General features: G+C 33.9%; 1 protein-coding gene and 1 pseudogene across 4 annotated transcripts in view; one reads left to right on the forward strand and one right to left on the reverse strand.

Annotated features, from left to right (window-relative positions):
* Positions 1 to 17,148, forward strand: part of SLCO1B3 (solute carrier organic anion transporter family member 1B3) — a 65,415-nt gene that overhangs the window by 24,062 nt on the left and 24,205 nt on the right. For all 4 annotated transcript variants that reach the window (XM_032347488.1, XM_032347489.1, XM_032347490.1 and 1 more), the window contains 2 exons: positions 13,588 to 13,729; positions 16,872 to 17,004. In XM_032347488.1, the coding sequence (XP_032203379.1) occupies positions 13,588 to 13,729; positions 16,872 to 17,004 (275 nt within the window). The remainder of the gene's footprint in view (positions 1 to 13,587; positions 13,730 to 16,871; positions 17,005 to 17,148) is intronic.
* Positions 14,454 to 14,840, reverse strand: LOC116593350 (annotated as a pseudogene).

Below are 17,148 nucleotides of genomic sequence, written 5' to 3' on the forward strand. Positions count from 1 at the left end.
CTGCTAATTTTGGTCTTAGTTTTTTTCTTTTTCTACCTCACTGACATGTAAAGTTAGATGGTTTATTTGAGAGCTTTATTTTTTAATGTAGGTGCTATGAAGTTCTCTCAGTATTGTTTTTTCTGCATTCCATAACTTTTTATAGGTCGTGTTTTCATTTGTGTCTTGAGTTATTTTCCAATTATTTCCTTGAATTCTTCTTTGACCCATTGTTGTTGAAGAATGTGTTGTTTAGTTTTCACATGTTGTAAATTTTCTAGTTTTCCTTTTTCTGTTGATTCCTGGTTTCATTCTATCATGGGGAGAAAAGGTACTCAGTATGATTTCAATCCTCCCTAATTTGTTAAGATTCTATTTTGTGACCTAACATCAGATATATCTTGAAGAAGGATATGTGTACCTTTAAGAGCAATGTATATTTTGCTATTGTTAGGTAAATGTTCTATATATATATTATTAGGTTTGTTTGCTTTATATAGTAATGTTCAAGTTCTCCATTTTTTTTAATTGAAATTCCATCTGGATGTTCTATCCATTATTTAAAATGAGGTATTAAAGGTTCCTATTGTATTGCCATAGATACTCTCTGTTTTGTCAATGTTGACTATATATTTAGGCACTCTGATGTTGGATATACACATGTAATATATATTTATAATTTTTCTATCTTACTGGTCAATTGATGCTTTTATTGTTATATAATTTCCTTTTTTGTTTCTTGTGACTTTTTTACGTAAATTCTATTTTGTCTGATATCGGTGCAACCACTCCTGTTCTCCTTTGGTTACCAATTGCATCAAATCTCTTTTTCTATCATTTCACTTTCAGCCTATGTGTGTCCTTAAATCTAAAGTGACTTTCTTGTAGACAGGGCATAGTTGAGTATTCTTTTTCTTTTTTTTTAAAATCTGTTCAACCATTTTATGTCTTTTGATGGGGGAGTTTAATCTATTTACATTTAAAGTAATTATTGATAGAGAAGACTTACTATTGCTACAGTGTTGTTTTCTGTTAGTCTTGTAGAAGTATACCTCAGAGATATTTTGGGTTTGGTTTCAGACCATCATAACAAAGTAAACACTGCAGCAAAGGGAGTCAAATAATTTTTTATTTGTTTGTTTCTCAGTGCATACAAAAGTTATACTTCACTATGATGTAGTTTATCAAGTGTGCAATAACATTATGCCTAAAACAATGTACATAACTTAATTTTTAAAAATATTGCTAAAAAATGCTAACCATCATCTGAGCTTTCAGAAATTGATAGTCATTTGGCTAGTGGAGGGTCTTGCCTCAAAGTTCATGACTGCTGACTGATCAGGATGGTGGTTGCTGAAGTTTGGCAATGTGTTGAAATAAGACAGTCATGAAGTTGGCCACACCAGTCAGCTCTTCATTTCATAGCTATTTGTTTGATAGCATTTCACCCACAGTAGAATTTCTTTCAAAATTGGAGTCAATCCTCTCAACCCCTATTGCTGCATTAAGCTAAGTTGATGTAATATTCTAAATGCTTTATTGTCATTTTACATTCTTCATAGCATCTTCACCAGGAGTAGATTCTATCTCAAGAAACATTTTCTTTGTTTGTCCATAAGAAGCAACTCCTCTTCCATTAAAGTTTTATCAAGAGATCGCCGCAATAGAGTCAAATCTTTAGGTTCCACTTCTAATTCCAGTTCTCTTCCTGTTTCTACCACATCCACAGTTACCTTCTCCATTCACAAAGCATTCTAACTAGAAATTCTTCTGAGCAACAGTACTATCTGAAGATGAGAAAAAAAAATCAGTTTATTTCAGTAAAGCAAATAGCATAATAAATTTACATTACAAATATTAGTGAATTAAGATTAATTTAAAAACCTTATATCTTGTTTCTAAAAGGCAGGAAAAACATTAGATATAGTTTTCAAGAGATATCTGAGAGCAAAAAAAAAAAGATCAAATAATAATTTGTAATATTCAACTATGAAAATTTTGCATTTCAGTAAAACAAGCTAAACAGTGCCCCATGTCATTATATTAACATGAAAAATAAGTTTTGTTTTTAAATAAGAGCTCTAAGAATAAAAATGGAAACAGAACTATTTCCATTTTTATTCTTTTTTCCCTATTTTTATTCTTAATTTAAATTCCAACATTTAATTAGTAATTAATATACTCACATTAAATTCCAGCAAACATGTAATTAGTGTATACTCACCCTACTTTCCAATTTTGCCTGACTTTTGCCTTACTTCTTATCATCCCAGCTGCACACCGCCCCCCACAACCTCCTCCCCACCCCGCTGCCTTTCTCTGGACCTCTCCTTTATAAGAGTCTCCCCCTGCAAATTTTAGGTCGCTGTGGTTAACCTAAACTCCTCTTTTTTATTTTTTGGGCTAAAAGGACTACAGGGATTTTGTTTTTGCCCCCACCCCCACACCCCTAGGAGAGAAAAACGCACGTGCACAAATTCAGGGAGCAGGAGCAGAGGGAGAAGGAGACAGAGGACCCTAAGCAGGCTTGATCTCAAGACCTGGAGTTCATGACCTGAGTGGAAGAGTAGTTCACTTAATGGACAAGCCACCCAGTTGCCCTAGAGTTTTAGCTTTGAAGGTGCTGTGGCCTCACCTCAAAGCCCTAAGAATGAGAAACTAATCCTACACCTTTTCTTCTAAGTGTTGACTCCCAACCAGAGTCTGACTGCTTTTGTTTGCTGTGTTCCCGTGTCTTCCTCCAGGTGGTTTTGGGTTTCCCCTTAGACTTTATAATTGTTATTTGCTGGAGGATCCGTTTCGTGGGAACTTACTGAGCTCTTTTGGAGGTGGAAATGGTTATACGTATTTCAAGATCACCCTGGCTACAATGACAGTTGATGAGCTTTCCCAGAAGGGATATGTAGAGTAAAAAGAGAAGAGTCTGAAACAAAACCCTAAAAAAAAAAAAAAAAATAGAAAAGTGAGAATAACATAAGCCTGCTCAGGATACTTGAGTGATGGAAAAAATAGGGTTTGATTCATGCAAATACAAACAACTTACTGGAAAGGACAGGAGAGTTATGGAAAAATGAAGGTGCAGTGGGGCAGGAGGTTTTTTTAATAGAATAAATTTAAAAATTGATTAACGATAAAGCCGTTCCCTATTGCCTCCAGACAAAACTCTTTCTTGAGCACCAAGCCTGCCATCTGTGTCTACTTGATGCATGTTTATTTTTAAAATCTCACACTTGACTTTTGAAAAGGTGATTTCATTGTTTTTAACCCCAAGACTTCTCTTCTTCTCATCTCAAATAATAACGTTAGTATATACGCTTATCCAAATTAGAAACTTAGAAAATAAAATCAGAAAACTCATTACCCTTATTCCCCCATCTTGTTGATTTTCCTCTTAAACTTCTCCAAAGTGTGTCTGTGATCTTTTGTTTCCTTCTTTCCAGCTATTAGGCTTTTTTTCCTTTTTTTTTTTTTTTTTTTTTTTCTGAGATCAGCTTGCTTTCTTCTTTGTTTTCTTTCCTTCTTTTCAAATTTTCTTTTTTCTTTCTTTCTCTCTTGCTTAGTTTCTCTCTTTCTTTCAAAATTTTATTTATTTATTTGTCAGAAGGAGAGAGAGAGAGAGAGCACAAGTGGGGCGGGGAGCAGCAGAGAGAGAGAGGGAGAAGCAGGCTCCTCACTGAGCAGGGAGCCTGATCTGGGGTTTGATCCCAGGACCCTGGTGTCATGACCTGAACAGAGGCTTAACCATCTGAGCCACCCAGATGCCCCTGAAATCAGCTTTCTAACAAATTTCTTTGTTACTAAGTCCATATTTTACATAGATACTGGAATCAACCCTCTAAAATTTAATTTCCTTATGCTACATTTAAAAATACAGTTGCATCTCCCAATGTTTGGCATATTTCTATCCTTCTGTTCCACCTACACAGATAATCTTTCTGTTTTTTTTCATTTATCTTTGTTCTTTCACTATTTGGGCTTTTTCTCTATTTCCTATTTTGTTTTAAATGTTTATTTCTTCTTCAATTTCTGAGTTTCTATTATCTCTTAAAGACGTAGTTCAGATGTCACCACACCTATAGAAAATTTAACCAGGATAGACAGAATTAATCATCTTTCCTATGTACTCATGACTTTATAAATTTATAATATTATTACATTATTATGCTGGCATTATTTATTGCTTTTGCCCCAGGAAGTTATTAATACTTTAAGGGCATTTATTATGTCTAGCTTTACTGCCCTTCTTACTCTGTACCTGTCTCAACTCCAAGATGTAGCAGAGTAATTGCTAGATTGGAATTGCTCAATAAATGTTTGCTGAGTAAATGAATTGAGGTTCAAATGAGTTAACCTAATTAATCATAGCTGTACCTCTGGCAAAATAGAAACTTGGAACTGTCTCCTGACTTCAATCCCAGAACTCTTGCCCAAAAATATAATGAACTAACTTGCCATGATTGCAGGTAAATATAGACTTTATCTCTTAGCTGAATACCAGTAACCTTCTACCTGTGATACTTTAATATCCATTTGATAATTGTGAACACTTGTATCTCTGTTTTGAACTCTTTCAGCCTTAAATTCTCTCCCTCATGGCATCTCCTTTTAATGTTTTTCACTAAAGATTTTGGTGTTCTTATTCCTTTTGATTTTTTTTAAGTTCTGAGAAAAATCATCATATCATTCTTTCTCTGCACTTCAGTCCTACATTCACATCTTATAGGGTTATAGTTAGATTAAAAGAAAACACATTTATAAATCTGTCTATATTAACTCATTTCATATCCTTCTGTAATTCCAGTTCATTGGAGAGATTCTTTGGTGGCTATGTGTTTACATCTATTGCCTTTTTCCTTTTTAAATTTTAATTTATTTTTTATTTTAGTTAATTTAAATTCAATTAATTAGCATATAGTGTACAATTGGTTTCAGAGGTGGAATTTAATGAACTTTTTCCTTTCTTTAAAGAAGTTTAGAATTGTACTATGAGAGTTTCACTTTTTTGAATCTCTTACCTTAAGTTAACTTGCTTTTTAAGATTGCATATATGAACTGTGAAAAAACTTTCTCTGAACTTTCAGAAATTTCTTCTCATATAGGTCAGGGTTTATATTTCATTATATTTATATCTGCTTTAATGAGATGTTCTGTTACTTTCTGAAAATTTTTCCTCTTTTATTTCACAAATGATTGCTTTGGTGGTCAGCATTTAGAAGAGTTCACTTTTCTATTTCTTCAATAATCAATAAATCATATTGTCAATATGCTCATTACTGATTCTGCATTGTCTATAATAGTATATGGCATAAAATTGTGTTTAGCTAAATGATCATGAGTCCAATTTTGCTCTGAATGAACCTAAAGTTAAAAACTAGATGATTGGTATCTCATAATGGTTATAAAAATACATTTATCTGTGCTTACTGTATGGCTAGCACTATGTTAAGAATTTTATATATATTATTTAAATTAATCCACCTAACAGCTTTACTAAAATTATCTCCATCTGAAAACTGAGAAAACTAAAAAATGAGAGGTTTAACTACACGTTGACTCTGTACCAGATTTACAATCTGAATTGGGGGAATAATAATTTATCCAACAATCCAAAAACATTTATTTAGTCTTTCCTCATTACATGTCAGGCATCTGAGTTTGATGGAGAGCCTGATAACATTTTCTCTATTTATTCATTAGAAGACAGTCAAAACTCCAATACTTCCAATTCTTCATAGCAGACTGAGCATAAGGCAGAAGCCACATCTTCCTCCTTCCAATTTTAATAAATAATCTAAAAGGTACTAAAAGCAACTCATAACTCTGTTAGAAAACAAGGAGGGATATATTCTGTAAATCAGAAACCATGAGGATTTTCTGAAAGGTAAATAGTAAAAAGAACTAGAAAGAGATTCTAGTCCAAGACAGGTACAAGAGAAGAAAACTATAAAGCACAGAAGTGGCTCCAAGTGTGTATCAAAGGAAAAGACACTGAAGAAGAGAGGTCCCAGGGAAAACTGACAGGAGGTTGGTTGGGTATCCCACTCATTCAGTAAGTGAAAACATGCATCTTTTCTTGTTTAACAGGCCTCTCCTGATCATCAACATACCCCACTTAGTAATGTGAACATTTTAACTTTGCGTAGCACAGACATTTTAACAATATTTTATCTTATTATCTACTAGCACAGTTGTCTTCCATTTATTTGATCTTCTTTGATTTCTTTAACAATGTTTTGTAGTATTTAAGATACAAGTCTTTCACCTCCTTATTCTTAAATATTTTATTCCTTCAATGCTATAGTAAACAGGATTCTTTTTTAAATTTCCTTTTCAGATTGCTTATTTTCAGTGTATAGAAACAACTGATTTTTGAGTGTTAAATTTTTTATCCTGTATCTTTGCTGTACTTGTTTAGTAGTTCTAATAGCTTTTTATATGTGGAATCCTTACAGATTTCTATGACTAAGATCATGTCATCCATAAACAAATAATAATAATAACAACATAAAGTATAAGTAAATAATATAGTAAAAATATAATTTTGTTTCTTTTCCAGTTTGTATGCTTTTAATTTTTTTTTTTCTTGTCTAATTACTTTGGCTGGAACTTCCAGTACTATGTTGAGTAGTAGTGGCTACAGTGGGCGTGCTTACCTTGTTCCTGATCTCAGAGTAAAAGTTTTCAATATTTTCCCATTGAGTATGATATTAGATATAGGCTTTTTACATATGGCCTTTATCATGTTGAAATAGTTTCCTTCTTTTTTTTTTAAGATTTAATTTATTTATTTGACAGAGAGAAAGATCACAAGGAGGCGGAGAGGCAGGCAGAGAGAGAGGGGGAAGCAGGCTCCCCTCTGAGCAGAGAGCCCAATGTGGGGCTCAATCCCAGAACCCTGAAATCATGACCTGAGCTGAAGACAGAGACTTAACCCACTGAGCCACCCAGGTGCCCCGAGATAGTTTCCTTCTATTCCTAGTTTGCTGAGTGTTTCTAAGATAAGACTGTTGAATTTTGTGAAATGTTTTTTTTTGCATCTGTTGAGATAATTATGTGGTTTTATTCTCCATTTTGTTAATGTGATGTATTATACTGATTGATTTTCATAAGTTAGATTTTCAACAATCTGACTTGCATTCCACTTATAAATTCCACTTGGTTATGATGTGTGATCCTTTTTATGCACTGTTAATTACTGTTGGCTGGTATTTTGTTGAGAATGTTTACAACAGTAGTAATCAGGGATTCTAGACTGTAGTTCCTTGTGATATCTTTGTGTGGCTTTGATATTAGATCATGTGGCCTCATTTAATGAATTTGGGAGTATCCTCTCCTCTTCAATTCTTTCCAAGTTCAAGTTTGAGAAGGATTAGCATTAATTATTTAAATGTTTGGTAGAATTCTCCAGTGTAGCTATTCTGTCCTGGGCTTTCTTTGTTGCAAAGTTTCTTACTACTTCAATCTCCACACTAGATACAGGTCTGTTCAGAGTTTTAATTTCTTCATTACTCAATCCTGGCAGGTTGTTTCATTTCTAATCATTTATCCATTTCTTTTAGGTTATCCAATTTTTTGGCATATAATTGTTCATAGTAGTGTCATAACTTATTTTATTTCCATGACATTATTTGTAATGTCTCCTCTTTCATTTCTAACTTTAGCTATTTGTGTCTCCTCTCTTTTTCTCAGTTAATCTAAGTGTTTATCAATTTTGTTGATTTCTTCAAAACCTAACTCTTAGTTTCATTGATTTTTTTCTATTGTTTTTCTATCCTTTTTTCATTGATCTCTACTCTAAAATCTTTATTATTTACTTACTTCTGATAACTTTGGGTTGAGTTTTTTTCTTCTTTTTCTAGACCCTTGAGGTATAAGGATAGGTTGTTGATTTGAGATCTATTTTTCCAATGTTATCTATCACTACAGATTTTTAATAGTGCTTTTGCGAGACCCATATGTTTTGGTATGTTGTGTTTTCATTTTCATTTGTCTCCAGATAGTTTCTAAATTCTCTTGTGATTTCTTCTTTGATTTATTAGTTGTATTGTTTAATTTCCACATATTTGTGGATTTTTCTGTGGTCAGTGAGAATGAATACATTGTATGATTTCAGTTTTATTTAATTTGTTAGGAACTGTTTTGTGACATAACATATGGTCTGTTTTGGAAAAGGTTTCATGTATACTTGAGAACAGTGTATATTCTGCTGATAGATGGAGTATTCTACAAATGTCTGGGTCAAAGTGGATTTAAAATCTTCTGTTTCCCTATTGATTTCCTATCTGGTTGTTCTATTTACGGTTATAAGTGGGGGTATTGGATCTCTTATTCTTTTATTTTTTTAAAAGATTTTATTTATTTGACAGGCAGAGATCACAAGTGTCCTAGATCTAAAGTGAATCTCTTGTACACAGCATATGGTTGAATCTTATTTTTTTAAATCAACTCAGGAAATCCATGTCTTTTAAATAATGTACTTAATCAAGTTACATTTAAAGTAATTATGAATAGCAAAGAACAATTATCATTTTTTCATTTGTTTTCTTTCTGTCTTAAAATTTTTTGTTCTCTTTTCCTCTCTTGATGTTTCTCTTCATGTTTATATTTTTTGTAGTGATGTATTTTTTTCATTTCCCTTTAATAATTTGTATTATTATATTGTATTTTATATTTCCTTTACTAGGGAATTTGATATTTGGTATGGTTTTGTGCTGCTACTTATCATCCTTTCACGTCAACTTGTAGAAACTTCAGTGTTTCTTATAAGGCAGATCCAGTGGTTATGACTTCCCTCAGCTTTGACTTATCTGAGAAAATCTTGATTTCTTATTCTTTTTTTCCTTAATTTTTATTTATTTATTTATTTAAAGATTTTATTTATTCATTTGACAGACAGAGATCACAAGTAGGCAGAGAGGCAGGCAGAGAGAAAGGGGGAAGCAGGCTCCCCTCTGAGCAGAGAGCCCTATGCGGGGTTCGATCCCAAGATCCTGGGATCATGACCTGAGTGAAGGCAGAGGCTTTAACCCACTGACCCACCCAGGTGCCCCTTTATTTCTTATTCTTAAAGGACAATTTTGGGGTGCCTGGGTGCCTGGGTGGCTCAGTGGGTTAATCCTGTGCTTTCAGCTCAGGTCACGATCTCAGGGTCCTGGGATCGAGTCCCGCATCAGGCTCTCTGCTCAGCAGGGAGCCTGCTTCCCCATCTCTCTCTGACTGCCTCTCTGCCTACTTGTGATCTCTGTCAAATAAATGAAAAAAATATTTTTTAAAAAAGGACAGTTTTGACAGATATAATATTCTTTCTTGGCAGTCTTTTTCTTTTAGTACTTTGAATATTTTATTCTATTCCTTTCTAGTTTGCAAAGTTTCTCTTTTTTTAAAAGGATTTTCTTTATTTATTTAACAGAGAGAGAGATCACAGGTAGGCAGAGAGAGAGGGGGAAGCAGGCTCCCTGCTGAGCAGAAAGCCCGATGCGGGGCTGGATCCCAGGATCCTGGGATCATGACCTGAGCCGAAGGCAGAGGCTTTAACCCACTGAGCCTCCCAGGTGCCGCTAGTTTGCAAGGTTTTTTGCTGAAAAATCTGATGATAATTTAATGGGAATTCCCTTGTATGTGATGAATCATTTTTCTCCTACTGCTTTTAAGATTTTCATTTTGTCTGTGACTTCTGACAATTTAATTATAATGTATTTGGTGTCAGTCTCATTACATTTATCCTAGACTTGCTTCTTTGAATTTATCAAATGTGCACATACATTTCTTTACTTAGATTTGGGAAATTTGGAGCTATAGTCTTTGAACAATTTTTCTGCCCCTTTCTCTTTCTTATTCTGGTATTCTCATAATGCAAATACTGTTTTGCTTGATGGTGGTGTTACATAGGTCTTTACATTCTTCATTATTATTCAATCATTCCCCCCCCCCCCACCTTGAATCAGTCTTTGAGTTTGTTGATTCTTTTTCTGTCTGGTTAAGTTTAATTTTGAGCTCCTCTGGTGAAGTTCTCAATTCAGGAAATGTTTTCTTTAGTTCCAGAATTTCTGTTTGATTCGTCTTCCAAGTTTCTGTTGCATCATTAATAATCTCACTTAGTTTATGTATTGTTTTTCTGATTTCATTTAGAGGTATATCTAATCTGTGTTTTAATTCATTGAATATCCTTATGATGATAATTTTTAATTCCTTTTCCGGCAATTCATGTATATCCATTTCTTTAGGGTCAGTTTTGGAGGTTTAATTTCTTTCTTTGAATGTGTTATGGTTTTCTGTTTCTTTATACGTCTTACTAGTTTTGTTGTTGGAAATTTGGCATTTGAAGGATCAGCCATTTCTCTCAGACTGTGTGGTTTTGTACAGGATGAGTTTCACTATGTAGCCAGGCTAGAGATTGTCTAGACCTCTCAAGTTTTTTCTGGGTGTTTGTTCTCCTTGGGCTATTAGAGAAGTTTGCGGGTGTCTACTTAGGACTTCTGCCCAGTGTCAAAGATACTGCACCCTCCCTGATTTAGTAAATTACAATACTGGTGCTCCACCTAGTGTCTGTCCTTGGTACTACAGATTCTGGTTCATTGTTCATTGTCTATTTTGAGCTTCTCAAATCTGGCCATACACTTTTGTCAGTACTTGAATACAAACTGTCCCTCATGCTGCCTCCTTACAAGCCAGAACATTGGATATAAGTTCTATTCCTTTCTCTCCCCAGACAGAATATGGGAGTTGGGGGTTTTGTCCCAGTCACGTCAGTGATGCTTGGTTGGAGGAAGGCCCTGGCATGAAAGTTGAGAGTGTCACAGATTTTCCTACTGAACTTGTGCAGTTGGCTTCACACTGTGTGGGATGCAGAATTATTTCAAATGATTTGTGGATTTCTCACAGAGATATTCAGTTTGTTATTGTTAAGCTTATATATCCATAGGGTAAGGAAGATTGAGGATTCCTATTTTGTCATCTTGTGGACATCACTCCCATCTCCATTTCTTAATTTCTGGTGTCAATAACATGATTCTTCTGAAATGATTAAAACTGGAAATTTTTCCTTTCTGTTTTATAAAGATAATAAATGATATTATAATATGTCAAAATTGACTTTCTATGAAGAAAATATTGATAATTTTTTCTAACCTCTCTGGACAAATTTGTTACTTTTGTCCTGTGAGCCTTGTTGTTCCCTTTACCAACTTAGCAAAACTGACTTTGATACCCTTCCACCTTTGGTGTTTCATTCTTAGATGACTTCCTATATTTTATATAAGAATTCTTACTTATTTCTAATAAGTTGTAATATTTACAACTTTTCTCGAGCTCTTTCAACTTCACTGCAAGTTCCATATACAAGAAGAAAAGTATACACATTTTTCCAGCCATGAAAGGGCTGTATTGGACCTTTTATCTCCTTCTCCAAGCACCTCATGTAGGACACATAGTAAGTTCTAGTTAGACAACAGTTTAACATGCTTTTTAGCATCTTTGTAGCAGACACTGTTCTAAGCCCTGGGGATAGGGGCATCTGGGTGGCTCAGTGAGTTAAAGCCTCTGCCTTCAGCTCAGGTCATGATCCCAGGGCCCTGGTATCAAGCCCCGCATCGTGCTCTCCGCTCAGCGGGGAGCCTGCTTCCTCCTCTCTCTCTGCCTGCCTCTCTGCCTATTTCTGATCTCTGTCAAATAAATAAATAAATAAATAAATAAACTCTTTGAAAAAATTCTAAGCCCTGGGAATATAGCAGTGAACAAAACAGGCAAAAAAATAAAATCCTTCACTGATGAAAGTTATAGTGAGCGCAATGTATATTACATACATACATAAAATACCGTGAGGGGAATGTAGTATAATTTTAAATAGGATGGATAAGGAAAGCCTCACTCTGAAAGTTATATTGAGGAAAATCCTCAAGGATGTGAAGGAGTAAGTGATAAGGGAATAACTATGGAGAAGAGCTTTCCCTGCAAGAAGAAAAGCAAGGACAAAGAACCTGTGGCAAAATAATAAGCCTGGAATGCTCAGGGTAAAACAAGAAGGCTCTTGTGGATGGAGAGCAAAGAGCAAGAATAGAGTAACAGAAAATGAGATCAGAAAGGTAAAATGGAATATTTTTAGGGGAGGAATAATCAGGGGAGGACAGATCATTTAGAACATTGTTGGCTATTGGAAAGACTAGATATTACTAAGAGTGAGATGGGAAAACAGGGAGCAGTGGCATAATCTAATTTTTATTTTGAAATAATTTTTGTAGTTACTGTGTTAGAAGAGACTATAGCAGGGATGAGAGGAGAAGGAGAAAGATCTAATAGAGGCTAATGTGATGATCCAGGTTAGACATGATGGTGGCTACCACTGGTGGTACAGGAGGTAATGAGAAAGATCAGTTTGGGATGCTATAAGAAAATACCAACATACTTGGTTGCTTAAACAGAAATTTACTTCTTGTGGTTCTGGGGGCTGGAAGTCTTGAGATCTGGGCACCAGCATAGTTGAGTTCTGGTGAGAAAGTTCTTCCTCATTTTCAGATAGCTATCTTCTTGTGTCTTCACAGAGCAGGGAGAGAGAAATAAGCCTTTCTAAGGACAGTAATCCTATCATGAGGGCTCTGCCTTTATGACCTAATTCCCAAAGGACCTATTTCCAAATATCATCACATTAGGGATTAGGGTTTCAACATGTGTATTTGGTGGGAACACAAACATACAGTCCATAGCAGAATAATATTTTTTAATGTTGGATGTAAAAGGAATTTACTTATGGGTATAAATGTGGGCTTTAAAAAAGATGAATCAACACATTTTGTTAAAATGAGTTTGAAAATAAAATATCTATAACCACTAAAGTTAAAGGTTTCTTTTTGTTTTGTTTTTTAGAATGTTGAATATACTGCTTTGTTGTTTTCATTTTTATTTGGACATCTCCAGTAATAGTGAGGTTTTGTTCTGTTTTGTTTTGTTCTGTTTTTATTTTTTAAAGATTTTATTTATTTATTTGATAGAGAGAAAGAGTGAGAGCAAGCAAGCATGAGAGGGGGGAAAGTCAGAGGGAGAAGCAGACCCGCTGCTAAGCAGGAAGCCCAGTTCAGGACTCAGTCCTGGGACTCCAGGATCATGATCTGAGCTGAAGACAGTCACTCAACCAACTGAGCCACCCAGGTGCCCAATAGCGAGGTTTTATAAATTTTTTAAAAAGTTCCATTTTCCAGCGGACTTCTTGGAAATGCCATCTTTGAGAATGTCTAGCCACTCCCTGCACAACCTATACGATCATGGGAGGGGATAAAGAATAGCTTATCATCACCACCATCTCAGGTCATTATCTAGCTAGCTTCTCAAAAATCAATTAGTAATGTAAAATGAAAAATAACAGCCTTGACTGCTCTGCTCTAATTATCTCATGTTGTAACCAAATTTGAAAATGATGCTTTATCCATATAGTGATGATAACCTTAAAAGGACTAGGACTAGGAAGTACCAATCGGTATAGAGGAAAGTTGAGTATGATTTTAATGATAAAAATAATCTTTTTAAGTAAAGAAGATAAGTTATTTTTAATTCGATGTATATATAAGTGCTATAGTCTTTTTAGTAATAATTTTCTCTTTTCTTTCTGCTTTTTCTTAGATGTTTTTAGTGGCCCTGTCATTCAGCTTTATGTGTAAGGCACTAGGTGGAATCGTTATGAAAAGTTCCGTCACTCAAATAGAAAGGAGATTTGACATATCATCTTCAGTTGTTGGCTTAATTGATGGAAGCTTTGAAATCGGTAATTTTTATTTATGTTTTTATTATTAGCAACAAGATCTACAGAGGTAAAAACTGTTCATACAGCTCTACAGCGCTGATTTTCAATCAGGAGTAAATTTGCCCCCCAGGGACAATTTGATGATTTCTGATATTATTTTCGATGGTCATAACTGAGGGGAGAGAAATTGTTATAGGCATCTTATAGTGGAGGCTGGGGATGCCACTAAACATCCTACAGTGCATAGGATAACACCCATGACAAAGAATTATCTGGCCCAGAATGTCAATAATGCAGAGGTTGAGAAACCTTGATCTATACCAACTCATTGCTTCCAAACTAATGCTTTGCAGGGCTGTACCTTCCCTCTCTCAAGATTTCCTAGTACCAAAAAAAAAAAAAAAAACAAAAGAGGTTGGAGAGAGGATTATGATTCTGATGGTTTGAGGGGAGAGGAACAGCTTTGAAGCAACCTCTGTTATGTTTGTATTGTTTAACTGGGTATAAAATTTGGGATGAAAGGTGTTTTGTTTTGTTTTTTAGAACATTGAATATATTGCTTTGTTGTCTTTAATCTGGATTTCTCTAATAACAGTGAGGTTTTATGTAATTATTGGATATTATTTTTCTCTTATTTTATGAAATGTTAGCTCATTAACTTGCCATCTCCCCTGCATAGATTTTTTTAAATTTTTAAATAAAATTCAAGTTTGTTAAATAAATTTTTAAAAGTATTATAAAATGCTTAACTTTCACCAGCTTCAAGGTTTATGTTGCTTCCAAACTTTGTATATAACTGAGTCTGCTAATACCCCCTGAATTAATATCACTCTGGATTCTCTGACATCAATTTTTTCTTACAAATTTTTCACTGTTTCTTTTAACATTTCCTATATTTCTTCTTGAGAATGACTAATGAAAACATCATCAATTTTGTCAGGTATCTTTAAGCAGTCATTATCTGCAAGCATGACGTCCTCATAAGCATCTTCTAAATTTTAGAGTTGTTTTTTTTTCCACTTCTTTCTTCCTTCAGCTCTGTTTGTATTCAGTGCAAATTTGTTCTTCTTTTGTTGATCTTCAAAAATAACATTGCTATCTTCTCAGCCCCCTTCTTCATGACGGCTGCCATCTTAGGCCCTTTTTAGATTCTTCAGTGATTCAAAGGGACTCAAAATTATGTCTGTTGTATTAATTACAAATGAGTTTGCTGTTCATTTAACTTATTTTAAGACAGATTAGCTATTGAATATTTTTAAAAATAATTGTATAAAGGAAGACCCATTTATTTTTTTATAACGAATTCTGTCTTTTTATGACTAAGAGGTTATTATTCCCTGCATGTCCTTTATTCTTCCACCTCTGAGATTTAATGAAATCACCTAAAGTTTTCGTTTTGAACTATTAATTAGCTTTAAATTCTAATTCAGTATGTGTCTCTTTTTATTGAGGAACAGATTCTTAATATTTTTGTTAAACTTTGTGCTATTTAACAGCAATTATGTGGGCATGGCTTTAGGTTTTACTACTTTCTTTGCTTACCACTGTTAACTGAATCTTATAACTTAAGATCTCAAGTCATAAGAGTTTTAGTTTTTGTTTTTTTTTAACTTAGTTTTTAGGTTTTTTTAGTTTTTGTGAAGTGTATCTTCAAGTAGTTATTTTTTGCATGGGAAGAATTGAAAAAACATATTTTCCAAGCCCTTGCTTGTTGGAAAATGTATTTACTTTACCATTATATTCAAGTAATAACTTGTCTGATTTTGGAATTAAAATTTTAAAATCTTTTTTCCTCAGAACATTTAAAACATTAACCTGGTTTATAATATTCAGTGTTACATATAAGAAATCATTATCTATGTCATTGTCACGCACCTCCTCTTTATCCCTGAATTTCAGAAATTATACCAACATATATCAGGTTTGTTTATTTTACATTACTTAATGCAGGAGAAATATAGAAGTTTGTATCTGAAGGCTTAGGTCTTTCTTTAACTAACAGAATTTTTTTTCTATTATTAAATTTGTTCCCCCCCCCGCTATTTTTTTATGTGTTTTCTTCTGAAGCATATATAAGATGAATATTAAATTTCCTAACAATTTTGTTCCTTTAACTTTTTCTGTCTAAAATCCTACTTTTTTGCTTATGTTCATTCCACCCGTCTTCTCTGATACCATCTTCCATCTTATCCAGTCCCAAAATGTACATGGTTTAATAGTGTTTTTAATTTACAGAAGTTCTTTATTGCTCTCTTATTTCTTGTCTGCCAGTTCTTATTTTATAGATGCAACCTACCCTTTTACCTCTAGAGAGACTAACTAGCTTCTTTTCAGGTTCTTCTCTTTTTAGTTTCTTTATTTAATGGTTTCTCCATGGGTTACTTTATCTGCCAGTTCATTTTGGTGCTGTTATTACATGCTTTTTTCCCTCCATCAAATGTTCAGTAATTCTTGGTTGTTGTTTATTTGTTATTATACATGTAGCTCCAGGTGAGTCCGGTTGGTCATTACTTCTTGACTTGGAATGCTCTTCTTCTCCTTTTTAATCTAAATAACTTATGTCTACATTACATCTCAAGTGGCCTCTCCTCCAGGAAACTTTATTGTAACCCCTACCTTTTCCTTTCTGTTGTCCAGTAGCACCTCTGTTCATCTACTTATTTTTATCACCGGTATGTAAGTTTCTGGAGGACAAATACTATGGTTTATTCCCTTCTTTATATTTCTAGCTCCTAGCTCTATGGCAGGTACTTACTAGGAATTTAAAGAGTGGTAGGAGTGAGTTAATAAATGTTTGAGTGAACACCTTTCTCTCAGGTCAGGAAGATTTTCTGCTTTTTTTATTTCCAGTCAAAAACAATTCAGTCAACTCCCAATTCTTTAATAAAATTTTGCTTCATTAATAAGACCAAGTTATTCAGGTACTTTATTTCCTATCTAAATTTCATTCTTCTTCTTCTTAACATCATATAAATTTACAGTGAGTAGTTTAATGTAAATACTTTCATCTCCTGAATTAAATTACATGATCTTTGGGGAAAAACACCATGTCTTGTGCTTTATTCATATTCATTCTGGGGCTTTCCATTCTTTTGGACACAAAATTGTACTGGCATTGTTTGTGATAGTGAATCATATCAAAATAATTTAATTCTCTTTTTAGGAAATTTGCTTGTGATTGTATTTGTGAGTTACTTTGGATCCAAACTACACAGACCAAAGATAATTGGAATTGGTTGCTTCATTATGGGAACTGGAAGTATTTTGACTGCTTTACCACATTTCTTTATGGGATAGTAAGTGTTAAACAGCTCTATGTCATTAATTATCATTTACTTATAAATTAAGCAATCATCTTCTGAGAAGAATACCCACTAAACATGTGTAGAAATGAAGTATATTTTCTATGTTATAACTAAATTATTGCTTTGTCAGCCATA

Source organism: Mustela erminea, chromosome 6 (assembly GCF_009829155.1).
Source record: "Mustela erminea isolate mMusErm1 chromosome 6, mMusErm1.Pri, whole genome shotgun sequence".
NCBI lineage: Eukaryota > Metazoa > Chordata > Mammalia > Carnivora > Mustelidae > Mustela > Mustela erminea.